The sequence below is a fragment of the Nycticebus coucang genome, chromosome 9 (assembly GCF_027406575.1).
Source record: "Nycticebus coucang isolate mNycCou1 chromosome 9, mNycCou1.pri, whole genome shotgun sequence".
Classification (NCBI taxonomy): domain Eukaryota; kingdom Metazoa; phylum Chordata; class Mammalia; order Primates; family Lorisidae; genus Nycticebus; species Nycticebus coucang.
In genome coordinates this window covers 79818325-79839361 of record NC_069788.1, presented here as the reverse complement: position 1 = coordinate 79839361, position 21037 = coordinate 79818325, and the positions used below count along the sequence as shown (strand labels likewise).

The following is a 21037-nucleotide window of genomic DNA, read 5'->3' as shown; positions in this document are numbered from 1 at the left end:
AAAACACCTCTATTAAATATTATGGTTATAGGTAGAACATTGAAAATATTGGTAGAACAACGGAAATACTGCAATATTGATAAAAAATAAAATTTATAAAAGATGCCATTTGCAGTAACATCACACATTGTAAATATAGAGGAATAAATCTAACACTCTAAACAGAGAAAATTATAAAACTATGAACTTTATGGAAAGATTTTAAGCCAAAGCCAACTAAATACATCATGTTTCTGAGTTAGAGTATTCAGTAAGTAACAAGTCAATAAATAGCCATGTCACATCTCACGCAATTGATCTGTGCGCTTCCAGCAATTCATCAAAAGGCTGACAGTAGTGTGTTTAACTTGATTAGAATTTCTGAAGTTTTGAAGATCAAAGGTCCAAAAATAGCAAAGCCACTTTATTTTGGTTATTCTCTCTCTTGAGTCTCTTAGAAAAAAACAGCCACCATCCCCCCTTTTTCATGGCATTGATTTATTGGACTAATTTTTAAAATATTCCATTTTATTGCTTGCTTCAACTAGTATGGAAGTTAAATATTCTACTCTTATTTTTGAGTAGATAATCTAGAACTTGGAATAAGAATACTTAACATAACAAAATTTAATTCTAGCTAGTATTACTACTCTTCACTCTTTGCCATCTTCCCATAAAACTCCACTTACGCCTTCCACACTTACTTAATATTGTTGTATCACGTATTTATTTAATATATATTTTTAAAGCCTCACAAGACATCGTTTTAGTGTGAATTAAAAAATTTAATGAAGTCTTTAAACTTATTTCTTTTGTCTCTCTTTTTTCATGGATTCTTATTTCCTGGTATGCCTTATTATTAGAGAATATGTGATGGTTGTCTTATTTAAAAAAAATTGTAGGAATAATTTAATCCCAAGGAACACAGTGAAAAAAATTTAACCAGCATCCAATTCAATTTAATAGCTATATAGGACTATTTAGGTAATTTGTCTCCTTCCTCTTCCTCTTCTCCTCCTCCTTCTTCTTTCTTCCTTCTTCCTTCTTCTCTGTCACTATGTTGCCCTCGGTAGAATGCCATGGAATCACAGCTCCCAGCAACCTCCAACTATTGAGCTTAAGTGATTCTCTTGCCTCAGCCTTCCAAGTAGCTGGCACTACAGGCGCCCACCATAACGCCTGGATATTTTTTTTGTTGCAGTTGTCATTGTTGTTATCTGGCCCCTGGCTGGGTTGGAACTCACTAGCCTTGGTGTATGTGTCTGTTGCTGTAACCACTGTGCAATGGGCATGAAGCCAATTTATTTCTTCTTGATTACGCTTTGATAGTTTGTGTAATTCAAGAAATGTGCCCATTTCATCTAAGTTGTTGAATTTAATTGGATACATTTATTTATAGTATTTTCTTATTATCTTTTTAATCTCTGTAGATCTAAAGTAATGTCTCTGTCTCATTTTTGACATTGGTAATTTGTGTCTTATCTCCCCATTTCTCATCAGTGAGGATAGAGATTTAGCAACTTTGTTAGTCTTAAAGAATCGGGATTTGGTTTTGGTTTTTGCTTGCATTATTGTTTTCCCACTTATACTTCCTTAGTTTTTTAATGTTCTTCATTTCTCTGTGGAAATCCATATTTCCATCTGATGTCTTTTTTTATGAAAAATGAAAGATTTTCTTTAACATTGCTTATACTGTATGTCTATTGGTAAGGAATTCTGTCAGCTTTTTATGTCTGTAAAGGTCCAATTTTCCTTAATTTTTGATAGATATTATCCTTTGGTATAGATTTCTAGGCTGATTTGATAGATATTATCATTGGGTGTAGATTTCTGGGCTGATTTGATAGATATTATCATTGGGTGTAGATTTCTAGGCTGATTTCCTAGGTCCTTCAGAACTTTAAAGATGTTGCTTCACTCTCTTCTATCTACTTACACATTGTTTATAATGCAAAGTATGTTGGTTTCCTTGTTATCATGTAAACAATATGTATTTGTTCCTCATCTGCTATTAAAAATCTCTCTTTATCTGTGGTTTTGAGCAATTTGATTATGATGTGACTTGGTGTAGTGTTGTTCATGTTTCCTGGGTTTCTTGAGCTTCTTAGATCTGCAGATTTTACTAAATTACAAAAATTTTGACTGTTGTATATTCAGAGATTAAGGATTCAAATTATATGTATATTATGCCATGTAAAATTGTCACACAGCTCATTAATGTTCTTTTCATTTTATTATTATTGTTATCATTATTTTCTTAGTGTTGTTTTGTCTACTTCTGGTAGAGCAAAGTAATAATCAGCACATGTATGTGAGGAACCTACCCAAGGCCAAGGAATGCAGAGGGTCCATTACCTAATGTATTCACAGTTACCTTATAATCTTAGGAATTTTGTAGAATATTCAGAAGGATCTGCCTTAGTAGTGAGAGAGAATTATCCCTAAAATAAGCATTGCTCTCATTCTGCCTATAAATCTTAAGAGCAAGACTCAAAAGGATCAAAATACCAGGTAACATAATGCATGCCAGGGAAAAAGTCAAGAATATTGATGGAAAAACAAACTGTGTCAGTTCTGGTTCAGGTTCCATGATGGAGTTTTCTCCTCATTTTCAGCATATCCCCTTTCATCTTTGCGTGTAGATAATTTGTTACCAGATACCAAGTATTGTGAATTGCTCCTTGTTGGGTAGTGGAAAATGCAAATTAAAACTGCAATGATACATCACTACAGGCCAGTTAGAAAAGCCAAAATAAAATATAGTGACAATAGTGAGGATGTAAAGAAAATGAATCTGTCATACTTTTGTGGTGGGAATGCAAAACTGTACAGTCACTCCAGAAAATAGTTTGGCAGTTTCTTTAAAAAAACTAAATATGCGCTTACCATATGACCTAGCAACTATACTCCTGGGCACTTTTTCCTTTTCCTTTTTTTCCTAGAAAAAGAAAACCTTAATGCACAAAAAACTATTCACAGCTTTATTTATGATGGTCCAAATTTGTGAGCATCCAAATTCCCATCAAGAGGTGAAAGTTAAACAAGTGTGGTACATCCATACTATGGAACACTACCCAGGAATAAAAAGGAATAAATTGACCAGGCACCGTAGCTCACACCTGTAATCCTAACACTCTGGGAGACTGAGGCAGGTGGATCGCCTGAGCTCAGGAGTTCAAGAACAGCCTGAGCAAGAACGAGACTCCCATCTCTACTAAAATTAGAAAAACTAGCTGGATGTTGTGGTGAACCCCTGTAGTCCCAGTTACTAGGGAAGCTGAGGGAAGCCAATCACTTGAGCCCCAGAGCTTGAGATTGCTGAGATGGCACTCTACCCAGGGCAAACAAAGGAAGGGAAGGGAAGGGAAGGGGAGGGGAAGGGGAAGGAGAGAGGAAGGGAAGGGGAAGGGAAAACTATCAAACTCTGAATACATGGAGCAATGTGGATGGATCTCAAGCATTATGCTCAGTAAATAAAAGTCAGATCTTAAAATAGGATTCTATTTATATAACCTATTTATATAACCCAATCCTGTAGCATTCTATTTATATAACATTCTTGGAATGACAAAATTATAGAAATGGAGAATACATTAGTGATGCCAAGGATTGGTGATATGGTAGGGTGTGTTTGTGAGTGTGACTTTAAAGGGTTAGCATGAACGATATTGTGATGATGGACCAATCCTATATCTTGATCATGTAGGTGATTACTTCAATTTGTACATGTGACAAAATTGGGTAATAACTACATACAAACAAAGGAATGCATGCAAAACTGTTGAAATCTTAAAAAGGTGTGTGAATTGGACCCATGTCAATTTCTTTATTTTGATATTATATTATAGTTACAGAAGACTTTACTATGGAGGAAACTAGATGAAGTCTACGTAAGATCTCCATATATTATTTTTGTAACTTCTTGTGAATTTATGATTAATTCAAAATAAAAAGATTTTTAAAAATAATCTTGGCAATAACAACTACATCGAGGCCAGGTGCGGTGGCTCACGCCTGTAATATCAGCACACCGGGAGGCTGAGGCAGGTGGATGGGATTGCGTGAGCTCAGGAGTTCAAGAACAGCCTGAGCAATTGCTGAGACTCTGTCTCTATAAAATAGCCTGGCGTTGCAGGAGGCACCAGCTACTCAGGAGGCTGAGGCAAGAGAATCACTGGAGCCCAAGAGCTTGAGGTTGCTGTGAGCTATGATGCCATAGCATTCAACCCCAGAGCAACTGAGTGAGACTGTCTCAGACAAAACAAAACAAAACAAAGCAAAACAACATTGAGACTGTCACTTTTGTCATAAATTGTTTCTGGACTCTTCTGGACTCCATTCTGTCCAGAAGAGCAATTTGTTTATCCTTGTGTTACTATCACGATATGTAATGTAGCTTTGTAATAAATTTTGATATATGGTAAAGAAAGTTTCCAATTTCACTTTTAGAAAATTATCTTAACTATACTTGGTCCTATGTAATTCTATATAAATTTTATAAATTTATATAATAAATAATAAATTTTATTAAATTTTATCTATTAAATAATAAATTTTATAAACAATTTTCACCAAAAATGCTACTTGGATTCTTGTTAGAAATAAGTTTCAAGATTAACATTCTTTGCAGTGTTGAATCTTCTGATCCATGAACGTTTTATATCTCACCATTTGTTGAAGTCTTTAAAAATTTCTTTCAGTGATGTTTCATAGTTTTCAGTGTAGACATCTTGTACATCATTTATTAGATTTATTTGCACATTTGCTATTTTTGAAGCTATTCATTTGTAAGTATATGTGGAAATACAATTGATTTTAGTATATTTTCCTTGTATTTGGTAACTTAGGATAATTTCACTCATTTCTGACTCTTTTGTTTATGTATTCATTTGAATTTTAATGTGCCCATTTATGCCATCTGTTAATAATGAATAATTCTAATCCTTGTACATTTTATATATTTGTCAAATGTGTTAATAGTTCTTATATTTTATGATACACCTAATCTTTTGTACACTGGCATACAGAAATAATGAGGGCAGACGTCTTTTTTTAGTTGCAATCTTGCAGAGATTTTCATTGCCTGAATTTTCACATAGAGTTGTATTTTTTGTAGATTTATTTAGTCAAATTAAAGAAATTCTTTCTATTCCTAGTAATTTTCCTTTTTATTTTACTTACTTACTTGTTTGTTTGTTTTTTAGAAACAGAATCTCATTTTATTGCCCTTGGTAGAATGCCATGGCATCACAGCTCACAGCCACCTCCAACTCTTGGGCTTAAGCGATTCTCTTAGCTCGCTTCCCAAGTAGTGGGACTACAGGTACCTGCCACAATGCCTGGCTATTTTTTGTCACAGTTGTCATTGTTGTTTAGCTGGCCCGGGGCCAGGTTCAAACCCCCCAGCCTTGATGTATGTGGCTGGCGCCCTAACCACTGTGCTATGGGTGTCGAGCCTATTTATTTATTTTTGAGACAGAGTCTCACTATGTTGCCCTTGGTAGAGTGCTGTAGCGTCACAGCTCACAGTAACCTCAAACTCTTGAGTTCAAGTGATTCTCTTGCCTCAGCCTCCACAGTAGCGGGGACCACAGGCACCCCCACAATGCCCAGCTAGTTTTAGAGACTGTGTCTTGCTCTGGCTCAGGTTGGGCTGGAATCCATGAGCTCAGGCGATCTACCTGCCTGGGCCTCCCAAGTGCTGGGATTACAGGGTGAGCCACCGTGCCCGGCTATTTTTCCTTTTTAATTATCATGAGTATTCATTCTTATGATAAATTTTCATGACCCTCTGATTTACTAGACTTTAAATTATGACATTAATGGCCTTAACATATTTTAATTACAGTATGATTTATTTGTTGAGCATCTCTAATGCACCAGAGCATATGCTAGTTACTGGAAATACAATGATGAACCATATTGTTTCTGAAGCAGAACTAAAAAATGAACACAAAAAATACCAAGAAAATTTAATTGATTATGATTATTAGAATAATTTTAATACAAACAAATATGTATAACTAAATTATATTTTTTTTTTCAGAGTTGGGATGCAGGTTTAGCGAAGATGTCTAGAGCATGGGCAAACAAGTGCACATTTAAACATAACACCTGTTTAGATAAAGCATATGAATGCTATGCCGCTTTTGAATATGTTGGAGAAAATATTTGGTCAGGTGGATTAAATTCATTTTCACCAAAGTATGCCGTCACTGCTTGGTATGATGAATATAAATTTTATGACTTTAATAACCTATCATGTTCCGAAGTTTGTGGCCATTATACACAGGTAAATATTTGACATCTTATAGTTTAATTCTTATTTGTGCACATTTCAATTGCAGGACAAATGTTTTAGTATATTATGAGTTTCTTTAGAGTTGCTAGAAAACTCACTTTCATTTGGATGATTTTTTTATTGGGAAAAGAATTTTGCATAGTGAGTTTGTTTTCTCTGTACTGCAAAAACGTTTACTCAATCCTCACTTTACTCACATTATTTCCAACAAGAAACCTGCTGCAACCCACTTATTTATTCCTTCGTGTGTAGTGTGTCCTTTTTCTTTGGCTGCTTTTAAATTTTATCTTTTATCATAGATATTGACCAATTTTATAATAATTATGATAGTTTTTTTCGTATTTCTTTGCTGTTATTCACTAGACTTCTTAAAGCTGTGAATCCATAGTTAAATCAAATTTAGAAAAGTGTTGGCCATTGTTTCTTGAAACACTTCATCATCTTACTCTCTTGTCTCTCATCCCAGAGTCCAGTTAGTTACTCACGCAGGCGGCCACTTAAAGTTGTCTCGCAGTTGATGGATGGTCTTGTCTCTTTTTTCTTGAAATTTTCTCTATTTAATTTCAGATAGTTTTATGACTATATTTTTAAGTTCACCAATATTTTCTTCTGTAATGTTTACTATTAATCCTATTTAGTTTATTTTCAATCTTAGACCTTTAAAGTTTCATCACAATGGGGCACCCGTAGCTCCGTGGTTAGGGTGCTGGCCACATGCACTGGGGCTAGTAGGTTTAAACCCCACCAGGCCTGCTAAACAACAACAACAACAACAACAACAACAACAACAATAGCCAAGCTTTGTGGCGGGCGCCTGTAGTCCCAGCTACAAAGCTGAGGCAAGAGAATGGCTTCAGCCCAAGAGTTTTAGGTTGCTGTAAGCTATGATGCCATATGGCTCTAGCTATGATTTAAAGCTATGAATTTAAAAAAAAAAAAGTTTTCATCATGAGAAATTTGTGTTTTTTTAATATTTTCAATATTAAAAAAAATTTGTGTTTTTTTTAATATTTTCAATGTATATATCCAGTATGTTTGATCTTTCATCCAGCCTTTCAAGCATATTGAACATAGTTATAATAATTATTTTAATGTTTTTTCTGCTAATTTTAGCATCTGTGTTAGTTTCAATCGATTGATTTTTCTCTTCATTATTAATCAAATGTTCTTACCGTGTTGGGTAAGTTTTATTATATTCCCAACATTGTAAATGTTGTCTTGTCGGGTGCTAGATTTATTTGTATACTTACAAATGTCCTTTATTTGTCTTCTGGGGGCAGAGTTAAAATACTTGAAATTGTCTTGATCCTTTTGGTTCCTACTTTTAAAATATGTTGGGAAAATGAAAGCAGTGTTTAGTCTAACTAATTATCACTCACTACTGAGGCAAGTTTTTTCTGCATTCTCTACTCAATGCCCTGAGAATTAGGGGGTTTTCCAATTTGGATAGTTGGAGCAGTTCCTATTCTTGGCTTTGGCTAAGTCTCATTGGTGGTTCTTTTCCAGGCAGAGTAGTTTCTTCACATGGATGTTCTGATTAGTACTTTTTTGAATAAGTGATGAGAACCCTCTACAGATGTCTACACCACTGAGCTGTGGGTACCCCATTGTGATGAAACCCTCTACAGATCTCTACATTTGTGCCATTGTAGAATTCTCACCTTTTCAGTACTTTGCCCCCCAAATCCTTCTTTCTTGGTCTCCTCAGACTCTCATTTCAGATCCTTTGGTTTCTTCAAGCTTCTAGTTTTCACCCCCTGAGCCATAATCTGGAAACTCTCTCAGACCAATGCACTGCAACAATTAGAAAGCTTTATCCCCCCATCCCCAATTCTCAGAGGCCTGATCTTTGTTGCTTAATGGCCAGTAACTTGAAAACCATTATAATTTTCCCAGTTTGTTTCAGATAGAAATGTCAATGTGTCCCTGCTACTCCTTTTTGGTGAAAAGCGGAATTCACTTTTTAACCAAGATTTAATTGTAGACATGGTACAGAGCTTCTAGGAAGGCCTGTTTAAGCAATGAAAGAGCTCACTTTCTCCTCCAAACTTACCCGTTTGTACAAGCTGAATTACTATATAGTGTCTTAAAGCAAGTCATTTTTATCAGAGGTTCAGTGAACAAAGAATAGAAGCTTCCCTATTCCTCTCCTGTTCAATCTTTTTTCTACAATAGGATGCTTTAAGTCTGGTTACCCTCCTGGGCATCAAGATAGATATTGTGGGTAAAAAATATGCTTTGGCTGTTTCTGGAAATAGTAACAGAGAATGAATCAAGAGTCAGATGTCCTGATAACAAGCAGAATACAATATCTGCCATAGCTACAATACTATGGCATGAAGGCTGAGTTCTACACCTTTATCTTCTCTTTTGTTGTGAGGAAAAAGGAACCTGTTCCCAAGTGTCCCTTCTCCCTTAACATTGCTGCATCAAAAATGGGAGCTTACTCTTCACTGACTAACTTACACATAAACTTAAGTAATTAGGAATGGGTGCATTCTTCTTATTTGTTCAACAAATATATCTTGCTTGATGTTTTAAACAAAACAAGGTAAAATTTTCTTGCATTTACCACACACTGATATTTGTTTTAGAGTTACAGTCAATGTTTGCATTAATGTTACATCTAGTTCCTTTAATAAAAGCTGTACATTTTATTTGCAGTTTTTGGCCGGGGCTGGGTTTGAACCTACCACCTCCGGCATATGGGGCCAGTGCCCTACTCCTTTCAGCCACAGGCACCACCCAGCTGTACATTTTAGAACTATATACAGTCAATATTTATTTTTACCATTCTCAAGGCCAAAAAAGATCTCAATTTTGTTACATCAAGCAAATAGAATGTCATAGTGGGGTTAAACATGATTTCTTGAACATATATAAACTTGACAGTGGTATAGTTCTTAGATTTTTTTTTAATATTCAAAAGGAAAGGAATCTTTTTAAAGTCCAGCTTAATCTCATTTTATTAAATGGTTAAACTAGCTCAAAATTGATCTGTCACTCTGCAAAGCCACATATGATTAGAAGCAAAGCTCATATCTTAATTCTTAGTTTTCTGTGCTTTGTTGTATCTTAAGCAATCAAAGAACTATTAAAATTTACTTTTGTAAAACTATTGACTCTGGCTATATCAACACCCTGGTAAAAAGCGACTAATACATCATTTATGAAATAGGTTAATACGTTTTGCTAACAGAGCTGTAAAATAAATGAGTTTAGAAAATTTAGTTCTGTGTCAAGATCTATTCTGTGTTAAATTTCATTGAATTATTTTTCAGGTGAAATAAGTCAGCATTTTCCTCTTTATTCATTTGGAATATGAAGAAAAGTTTTATTCTTTCATTGTCACAAAGGACTAGGAATGTCCCTTACCTTTTTATCTCCCTTTCATGGCTAGTTTCCATAGGTGTCTTCTTTTTGAATAATTGCTATTCTTGGCAAATAAATAAAAATAAGGACTCAGCATTTTCTTGGCAGACATTTTAAAAAATTAATCAATATATTTTTTAATCCTTATTTGTCTCTTATGACTTGACAAAAGTAAGAATATGGTTAAAACCACAAAATTAAAAATATAATTTTAAATTATGTAAAATTTTTCTGAGAAAAATGAAACGGAGCTATTGTTTTCATTATAGGTGGATTATAATGTTGTTTGCATGAAATACTTGAGGAGTAAATTTAAATATATGAGGGATGTCCAGAAAGTATCCAGCCAGTGCTAACACAATGAGAACAGACAATGGCTGGGTACTTTCTGGATAGCCATCGTATTTCATAAATCATCTAGAGGAAATTATGATTTGCCCATGTTTTCAATTATCCTTTTGATTTATGAGAATCATCAGTGAGGAAAAACTAGTTAAGTAGCCCTCATAAAGGTAGCCTTCACAAAATAATCATTTTAAACTAAATAATAATGATTAGAAAAGAATCACCAACAAATAATGCTGTACAATATTTTTTTTGATAGCATAACAAAGATTACACCTATTCCCACATCCATTGTTTACATAGAATGGTTATGTGTATTTTTATTTTAAAATTGCTTTTCTTATAGGTAGTTTGGGCCAAATCAGATAAAGTTGGTTGTGCAGCTGCATCTTGTCCTAACCTTGGACATCCTACAAGTACAATGTTTGTATGCAACTATGGACCTGCGTAAGTTGTTTTAAAATATTTTAAATTGAATTTAATGTTCAAAGTTGTTTCAAAACAGAATCTTAAACTAGAGATTTTTAAGATTGCCTTTTTTTTTTTGGCAAGTAAAATCTCCTTCTACAATGCTAAATAATGAAATAGTTAAAAATAGAAGACAGTAATAGAATATTACCTTACATAAAGAAGTCCTATAACTGAAGATATTTAAACTTGAGAGTGAAAAAGATAGGGGTTGGAAGTAAAAAAAGAGATAACATAATATGCATTGCCACAATAATGTCTAAATACTGGAACACAAAAAAGTTGGAAGATGCTTCTGTAATTTAATTTAATAAGGGTAATGAAAATGTGATTGAGAGTGATGATGAAAGAACAATATTTCAAGAAAAGAACAATAAAACTTTTATTTGCCTTTCTGATAATTACAAATATGACATAGCGTAATGGAGGACTCCAAAAATGGAATTCTAGATCTGTAATCCCTGAGGATCTGTATAAGAAAGAACATAAAAACAATAACCCAACTCTTTAACAAAAATTCGAAAATAAAATTGTACTGAAGATGAAAAGAAAGATACTAAATATACAGAACTGGCGAAAAGGAGCTGAGATATACCAAAAATTACTCTGCAGAGATAGAAATGCATTGGTCTCTCTCTGTATTTTCTTCCGTTGTCTCTCAGAAGCAAAAAAGGATGACAAATGAATAGCCTTAAAGTTTGCGGCAGAGTACAAATTTTATAAATTCCAGAGGAAATTCAGAACTGCTGACATACAGGTATTACCATCTTTTCTCCTAAGGAGACTAATCACTGAATTTGAAAGGAAAAGAGAAAAATAATTAACAGGGGCTTAAGGACCAAAATTTGATGCAAAAGCAATAAAGCCCCATGTTGCTTTGAATATGTCAGGTATGGGAATCCAAACAAATTATGTAGATTTACCAAGAACCAAATAGAACTTCACAATATCATTTCTAACGGTGTTGCCCAATGGAGAGAAAGAACACCCAAACACTGGGTTTAAAAGAGGAAAGGCTTTATTTGAGCCAATGGAGAGATATCACAGAAGAATTCAAAATGGCTGGACTCCCTAACTGGCTCAGTCTTCTCCTTTTTATCCCCAGTCAAAAAGTTCCAGCCCATGGGTACCTTTCTCATTGGTCAGTATGAATCAAACTAGAAAAAATGGCTCTGGCTTTTACAGAACTGCAGGCTTTTACAGAAGTGGAAGCAAGCATTGGTTTCCAGGTCCCAGGAAGTTAAATTTCTACAAATTCCTAAGGCCTGAGTCACCATGGGGAGGACCTTGCAAGTGTATCCAATGGGAGCTCCTTCAGAAGACCTCTGTTCTCTTAGACCTTACTTTTCCTGGGTATCCTCTTCAACAGCATCAAAAATGTAAATTATCTGGGGATAAATCTGAAAGATTTACACAGCAGATTTATTATGGGTCTTTTGGAAGTATAAGAGGATGTTGTTACATCACTCCTGGCTAAGTAATGGGAACTAAAATACCTTACAACCTGAAATAACAGCAAAAGGAAAACAGACAAAATACATAAAGCAACAGATTTCAAGACACTGGCTATCATACAAGAAAGAGCTGTTTCTGTTTCTGAGAAATAGAAAACAAAAAAGTTTAGCTCTATAACTGTCCCAGCTTGCTACCTGGAGAGACTTTTCAGGCCATGACATCTTGAAGGCAGAGGCTGATAAATGCTCTGAGTTGAAGAAATGGAACTAAGAGTGCCATAAAAACCCTTCAAGATATACAGTCCCTATAAAATGAGTGTATGTCAATTGTAACCTTAGGGCTATAGCTTAAATAAACTCTGAAATGTCCATTACAGGTTTATCTGCACAGATGCAAACCTAGGAAGAAATATTGTCACTCTTCTATCCACCCAGGGAAGATCACAACATTGACTATTTCTTCTACCCCACTTTTGCAATATTAATCTTATCTATGTCGATTTACTGAGCACCAAATAAAACTTCACCAGAATACTACCAGTTACTTCTCTGCTTACCTCCCTCACCCCTGCCTTTTTCCTGTGCATTCTCTTTTACCTTTAAATGTGAAGTTCTCAACCTCCTCTGTGAAAAGCCTGTAACCATGTTGGCTCTATGAACAAATCTCAGTGACCTCTGTATGTCTTTTACAATCCTCTCCCTCAAGTGAGTACTTGGCCTTTTGAGTTATTTCCTAGAAATGGTGGATTTCTGCAAGACAAAGGATTTGAATTCTGAAGCCCCCTGGGCAGACTTCACAGCTGTGTCACCTTCTCCCTCAACCTGCCCCAAGGCACATGGTCCATTCTTAAAAAGTTGGAGAGCTGGATTTTAGCCAGCTTTGTCCATTTTCCCAACTGGATGTCTTTTGTATTAAAACTTCCTTTTGATAACAAGTCCTCAACATGTATTTTGTGGGCTGTGCTTTTTCCAGAATTGTCTTTAAAATCTTGGCTTAAGAAACCTCAATTAAGTGTGACTCTCATTTTCACTCACTTTAACAATCAGAAATTGAATTAAAATAACAATGCCATTTGTAACAACCTCAGAAATGTAAATTCTCTAAGGATAAATCTGTGAGAAGAGGAGAAAGACCTGTACACTGCAAACTACATAATATTCATGACATAATTGACAGACACAAATAGTTTTAGAGATATACCTTGGTCATGAATTAGAAGACTCAGTATTGTTAAGATATCATTTTTTCTGAATTGATCTGTGGATTCAATACAGTCCCAATAAATATCCCAGGAGACCTTTTATTGTTGAAATTGATCAGCTGATCAGAAAATGTATATAGAAATGCAAAGACTTAGACTTGTCAAAAGTATGAATTTCAAGGGCTAATTTTTAGGGTGGAAACCTCAGTAGGTGCTCTGGGAGGGGTGAAAAAAAATTTCTGTATACCAAGATTAGGATATAAAGTGTAAGTTTATTTTATCTTTTAGAAGGAAAGAGGGAATGAGAGAGAAAAGAATGTGGTGAATGAGAGAGAACAAAAGAGAGCAGGGAGATGGCTTGGCATACCAAAGAGAAGAAAGAAAGAATGACCACAGTTAAAGTTAAGTTTAGCTGAATTTAAGGAGGCCAAAGGAAAAGATAACTGCAGCCAAAATTCACAATGTATTGTGTATGTGAATGTTGTATCTGTTTTTCCTCCAGCAAGGTTGGAGAAAAAATTTTTATAGGTGCTTCTAATCCTGAGGCCTGATGTTGCTACTCCATTGTTGTCATGGGCATTCAGAAACCCTTGAGGCCATAGAAACAAATTCTGAAAGAGAGAAGTGATGAAATGTTGAAAGAATTAATTTAGCAAGGGTAGAGCAAGATGGTGGATCAGAAGGATTGTTCAGGTGAGCTCTCCTAGAGTGACTGGGGAAAAAGAGAGAACCCAGCCATACCTCACATGAGGACTTTATCCAGAGTCAACTCAGGGTGCACAGTGAGAAGGTGGTGACCTGGATACAGCGCATAATCCAGAGTGGTGGAAATCTGATGAATTAGGCAAATGATTGTGATTGGCTCGGATTGGCCAGCCTCCCACAGAGGCCCCAAACAAGAGGGAGCCTTTCTGGAGTTTTCAGTTGTGGGGGAAAGCTGTACATCGAGTGGCAAGCTTGTAAGAGTGGGCAGACTTGAACAGTATACAGGAGCCAGATTTGAATGCTGGTTGGAGTGGACATGCCATAGGTTTGGTGGTCTCAGTGGCCAGGGGGCTGCCATTGTGAGAAGGTTGTGAGAAAGTCTTAGCATGAGCCTAAAGCATGGCTGTCTTAATTCCACCATCATGGATTAGAACTCCACTCTTGGGACAGGCTGAGGGACGCCTGCACCCCATTGGAACTGGAGTCAGGGGGCACTGTGATACCTGCCCCTCCAAGATTCTTGTGAGCTTTAAGATCCAAACCCGGCAGGGTCTGAATGCTGAGGAAACAATCAGGCAATCACTGAAGGCAGGTACATTTGGAATAAGGACCATAAAGGTTGCAGACTGTGTTCTCTGTTGCCTAAAAAGAAAAAACAAACAAACAAAAAAAAAAAAACCAAAAAAACACTGCACCATCTGGTGTCTCAGCAACACGTTGCAACATACTGTTATCAAGAGCAAGGACTTCTGTTTAAAACAAAGGAGGCAATGAGAAGTAAAATGGAGGACAAGGAGGTGAACAAGAAGAAACAATGCATGAGGAGGAACCAACAAAAAAAATTTGGGCAACATGAAAAACCAAAACAGAGGAACTCCCCCAAAGGACCATGGGGCAGTTACTGCAGAAGATTCCACCTATAAAGAATTAATAGACTTGACAGGGAATTTAAAATATGCATGATAAAGACAATAAAAGGAATGGATGAGAAAATGGAAAGACAGAACTAAAAGTCAGATGAGAGATATGTAGAATATAGAAAAGATATGGGAGAACTTAAGGAAAGTCAGGAGATGATCAGGGAATGTAAAGAGGTAGTAGAAAGTATCACAAATAGGTTAGACCATGGAGAAGAAAGAACCTCAGAGCTAGAGGATAAAGTTTTCATGTTAACCCAAGTAAGTAGTTCAAGAGGCAGAAAAGAAGAGAGAGAAAGCAGAATAGGCACTTAGAGAACTATGAGACTCCATGAAGTGTTCAAATATATGAATAATAGGGATTCCTGAAGGGGAAGAAGATTGATGTCTAGGGCCCCAGACTGAGCTGCTGAGCCAGATGGAGCTAATAGTGTTCAGCTATGGGCTGCATGGTGCCATTGTGGGAGAACTGACCCAGTGAGCTCTGCCCTCAGGGTCACAGAGCAAGGATTGGGTGGGAGTAAGTAATTTAGTGACTGAGCAGCCTAAAGTTGGGGACCTGAGATGCCTTACAGCCTTAGCCCTCAGGGGCATAGAGTGAGACCGGTTTTGGTACACTGGTTAAGTGGATAGCCACTTCAGGAGTGATCCCAGCAACAAGTACTTTCCCAGGAAAGCTTCTGCTTAGCCACAGTTTGCAGTTTAAAGTGCCTTTTAAGTGGGCTGAGGAGAGATTTAGGCTTTCCACCCTCGGGGTTTGAGAAATCAGCAGAGGCCTCCAGTCTCCATCTCATACAGCTGTATCAGCATTGTGATTAACATCTCATACCCCAGAAGGTCACCTGTTGCCCAGACAATATTAAGCAAGATATATATACTGCTTTGTTTTAGGTTTTGTTTTGTTCTTTATTTTTTGTTTTTAATTTCAACATTTCCCTATAGATTTTTCTTTTCTTTTTTTCTTTTATTTCTTCATTTTTCTACTTTAAATATAATTTTCCATTGTTGCCTTTTTCAACAATTAGAACTTCATTTTTGCTAGTGTTCTACCCCTATTAATTGGTTTTCCCCCAAATTTTATCCTGTAAAGCTTTCTGTTTGCTTGTTTTGGTTTGATTTATAGCATTTTTTTCTTTACTCTGTATTTGGTGGAGGTGGGGTACTGTGCCCAAACAGGCTAGCAAAGAGCTGCTGACCTCAAGGGAACCATCCAAACCGGCACCCCCAGAGGTTGGGGGTTTTTAAGTTTGGGCCAAAGTACTCTACTGTATACCTATATTGCTCCTGTCTATCTCTCTTTCTGTGCCTCTCTTCTTTTTGTCAATATTCCATTTTACCTACCCCCTCTCCTTTCTCTTTTTTCTTTTCTTTCTTTTTTACCTTCTTGCTCTTCAATCTTCTCATCCTTCTGGTCCTGTACCAAAAGGACTCATTGCAATCCTAATCCACAGGCATGGCAACTTAAAGCAAGAGGAATTGAAAGGAAAATTAGGGCAAGGAAACAGATAAAAGAAATCACTCATGAGGAAGAATCAGCAGAAAAATCCTAGCAACATGAAAAACCAGTCCAGAGCAATACCCACAAGGGATCATGAGGTAGCTACTGCAGAGGATTCCACCTATAAAGAAATGTTAGAAATGATAGAAAGGGAATTTAGAATACGGATGATGAAAACAATGAAGGAAATGATGGCAACAATGAAGGAAACTGCTGATAAAGTGGAAAATAACAAAAAGGAAATCCAAAAACAGAATAAAATAAGAGATGAATGAAATGGAGAATATAGAAAGGATATAGCAGAGCTGAAGGAACTGAAGCAGTCAATTAGGGAACTTAAAGATGCAATAGAAAGTATCAACAATAGATTAGACCATGCAGAAGAAAGAATCTCAGAGGTTGAGGACAAAACTCTTGTGATAACTCAGATAGTTAAAGAGGCAAAAAAGAAGAGAGAGAAAGCACAAAATTCACTGACAGAATTATGGGACTTTATGAAGCATTCAAACATACGAGTTATAGGTATCTCAGAAGGGGAAGAAGAATGCCCCAGGGAAATGGAAGCCATACTAGAGAATATTATAAATGAAAATTTCCAAAATATCACCAAAGATTCTGACATACTCCTTTCAGTGGGATATCAGACCCCAGGTCACCTCAACTCTAACCAAGCTTCTCCAGGACACATTGTGATGAACCTGTCCAAAGTCTAGACAAAAGAAAAGATTCTGCAAGCTGCCAGTTGACCTACAGGGGCAAATCCATCAGGGTGACTGCAGACTTCTCTAATGAAACTTTCCAAGCAAGAAGACAATGTTTATCTACCTTTAATCTACTTAAACAGAACAATTTCCAGCACAGAATTCTATATCCTGCTCAGCTAATCTTTAAAATTGATGGAGAAATCAAACATTTTCTGATATACAAGCATTGAGAAAATTTGCCACAACAAGACCAGTTCTACAGGAAATGCTTCACCCTGTTCTACACACAATGGATCAACCATCACAATAGATCAACGGCAAATGAAAACTCAGAAATTAAAAGACAGAACCTAACTTCCACAATGATGCAAAAGATAAAACTAAGCAATGGATTCTCACAAAATAAGATGAATAGAACACTACCACACTTATTATCTCAATAAATGTTAATGGCTTGAATTCCCCCACTGAAGAGGCCTAGATTGGCTAACTGGATTAAAAAGCATGAGCCATCCATTTGCTGTCTGCAGGAAACACACCTAGCTTCAAAAGACAAATTAAAACTCAAATTTAGGTTTGGAAGACAAATTTTCAGGCATCTGGAATTCAGAAGGAAAGAGGAGTTGCAATCTTATTTTCAGATACATGTGGATTTAAAGCAACTAAAGTAAGTAAAAGACAAAGATGATCACTTTATATTGGTCAAGGTAAAAGTACAACAAGAAGACATTTCAATTCTAAGTATTTATGCACCCAGTATAAATGCTCCCAGATTCTTGAATCAGAACCTACTTAGTCTGAACAATATGATATCCGATAATACAGAGACTTTTAACACTCCTCTTACAGAGCTGGACAGATCCTCTAAACAGAAATTAAATGAAGATATGAGATCCTAGAACAACTGTGCTTGATAGACAAATATAGAACAATCCATCCCAAAGCTAAAGAATATACATTCTTCTCATCACCTCATGGAATATTCTCCAAAATTGGTCATATCCTAGGACACAAAACAAACCTCAATAGAATCAAAAGAATTGAAATTTTACCTTGTATCTTCTCAGACCACAAGGCACTAAGGGTAGAACTCAACTCCAACAAAAACATTCAACCCCACACAAAGGAATGTAAATTAAACAACCTTGTGGTGAATGACAGTTGGATGCAGGATGAAATAAAAGAGGAAATCATTAACTTCCTTGAGCATAACAACAATGAAGACACAAGATCCCAAACTTGTGGGATACTGCAAAAGCAGTTTTGAGAGGAAAATTTATCACGTTAGATGCCTACATTCAAAAAACAGAGAGCCCAACAACAAACTCACAAGCCATCTTATGGAATTGGAAAAAGAGGAGCAATCTCAGCCTAAACCCAGCAGAAGAAAAGAAATATTCAAAATTAAATCAGAGATCAATGAAATTGAAAACAAAAGAATCATTCAGAAAATTAATGAAACAAGGAGTCTTTTTTTTGAAAAAATAAATGAAATAGATAAATCTTTGGCCAGACTTACTAGATATAGAAAAGTAAAATCTCTAGTAACCTCAATCAGAAATGATAAAGGGGAAATTACAACTGATGCCACAGAGATACAAGAGATCATCTCTGAATACTACCAGAGAGTCTATGACCAGAAATTTAACAATGTGAAGGAAATGGATCAATATTTGGAATCACACCCTCTCCCTAGACTTAGCCAGGAAGACATAGAGCTCAAGAAATGACCAATTTCAAGCACTGAGATTAAAAAAACAATAAAAAATCTTCCAACAAAAAAATGCCCTGGTATGAATGGCTTCACACCAGAATTCTATCAAACCTTCAAGGAAGAGCTTATTCCCATACTGCAGAAATTATTCCAAAAAATTGAGGAGGAAGGAATCTTCCCCAACATGTTCTACAAAGCAAACATCACCCTGATATCAAAACCAGGAAAAGAGCCAACTAAAAAGGAGAATTTCAGACCAATTTCACTAATGAATACAGATGCAAAAATTCTCAACAAAATCCTAGCCAATAGATTACAGCTTATCATTAAAACAGTCATACATCATGATCAAGTAGGTATCATCCCAGGGATGCAAGGATGTTTTAATATACGCAAGTCCATAAACATTATCCACCATATTAACAGAAGCAAAAATAAAGACCATATGATCCTCTCAATAGATGCAGAAAAAGCATTCAATAAAATCTAGCATCCTTTTCTAATTAGAACACTGAAGAATATAGGCATACATGGCACATTTCTGAAACTGATCAAAGCTATCTATGACAATCCCACAGCTAATATTTTACTGATTGGAGTAAAACTGAAAGCTTTTCCTCTTAGAACTGGAACCAGACAAGGTTATTCTCTGTCACCACTACTATTCAACATAGTGTGGTAAGTTCTAGGCAATACAATTAGGCAAGACAAGGAAATAAAGGGTATCCAAATGGGAGAAGAGGAGGTCAAACTCTCCCTTTTTGCTGATGATATTATCTTATACTTAGAGAACCCCAAAGACTCAACCATAAGACTCCTGGAAGTCATCAAAAAATACAGTAATGTCTCAGGATATCACATCAGTGTCCACAAGTCAGTTGCCTTTGTATATGCCAATAACAGTCAAAATGAGAGGCTAATTAAGGACACAACTTCCTTCACCTTAGCTTCAAAGAAAATGAAATACCTAGGAATATATCTAGCAAAGGAGGTGAAGGACCTCTATAAAGAAAATTATGAAATCCTCAGAAAGGAAATAGCAGAAGATATTAACAAATGGAAGAACATACCATGCTCATGGCTGGGAAGAATCAACATTGTTAAAATGTCTATACTTCCCAAAGCAATCTATCTATTCAATGCTATGCTTATTAAGATACCAACATCATACTTTCAAGATTTGGAAAAAATGATTCTGCGTTTCGTATGGAACCAGAAAAAAAACCCATATAGCTAAGGCAGTTCTTAGTAATAAAAACAAAGCTGGGGGCATCACTATACCAGATTTTAGGCTATACTACAAAGCCATAGTAGTCAAGACAGCATGGCATTGGCACAAAAATAGAGACTTAGACGTTTGAAATTGGATAGAAAACCAGGAAATGAAATTAACATCTTACAACCACTTAATCTTTGATAAACCAAGCAAGAACATACCTTGAGGGAAAGACTCCCTATTCAATAAATGGTGCTGGGAGAACTGGATATCCATATAAACAGAGGCAAAAACAAACACCATACAAACCTCTTAATAGATGCAGAAAAAGCATTTGATAAAATTCAGTATCCTTTTCTAATTAGAACTCTGATGAAAATAGGCATAGGTGGCACATTTCTTAAACTGTTTGAAGCCATCTATGACAAACCCACAGCTAATATTATACTGAATAGAGTAAAACTGAAAGCTTTTCCACTTAGAACTTGAACCAGACAAGGTTGTCCTCTATCACCACTACTATTCAGCATAGTGCTGGAAGTTCTAGCCAATACAATCAGGAAAGAAAAGGAAATAAAGGCCATCCAATTGGGGGCAGAGAAGGTTAAACTCTCCCTCTTTTCCAATGATATGATCTTATACTTAGAGAACCCCAAGGACTCAACCCCAAGACTCCTGGAAGTGATCAAACAATACAGTAATGTCTCAGGATATAAAATCATTGTCCACACATCAGTAGCCTCTGTATATGCCAATAACAACCAAGATGAGAAGCTAATCAAGGACACAATTCCCTTTGCAGTAGCTTCAAAGAAAATAAAGTACCTACAAGTTTACCTAACAAAAGAGGTAAAGTACCTCTGTAAATAAAATTATGAAGCCCTCAGAAAAGAAATAGCAGAAGATACTAACAAATGGAAGAACATACTGTGCTAATGGCTGGGAAGAATCAACATTGTTAAAATGTCTGTACTTCCCAAAGCAATCTACAGATTCAATGCAATCCCCATTCAGATACCGACATCGTACTTTCAAGAATTGGAAAAATTAATTCTTCCTTTTGTATGAAACCAGAAAACAACCCATAAAGCCAGTGCAATTCTTAGTAATAAAAACAAAGCCAGGGGCATCAGCCTACCAGACTTTAGGCTGCACTGTAAGG

General features: G+C 36.0%; 1 protein-coding gene across 2 annotated transcripts in view; it reads left to right on the top strand.

The window, feature by feature from the left end:
* Nucleotides 1-21037, top strand: part of GLIPR1L1 (GLIPR1 like 1) — a 49553-nt gene that overhangs the window by 13961 nt on the left and 14555 nt on the right. For both annotated transcript variants that reach the window (XM_053602895.1, XM_053602894.1), the window contains exons 2-3: nt 6026-6271; nt 10344-10444. In XM_053602895.1, the coding sequence (XP_053458870.1) occupies nt 6026-6271; nt 10344-10444 (347 nt within the window). The remainder of the gene's footprint in view (nt 1-6025; nt 6272-10343; nt 10445-21037) is intronic.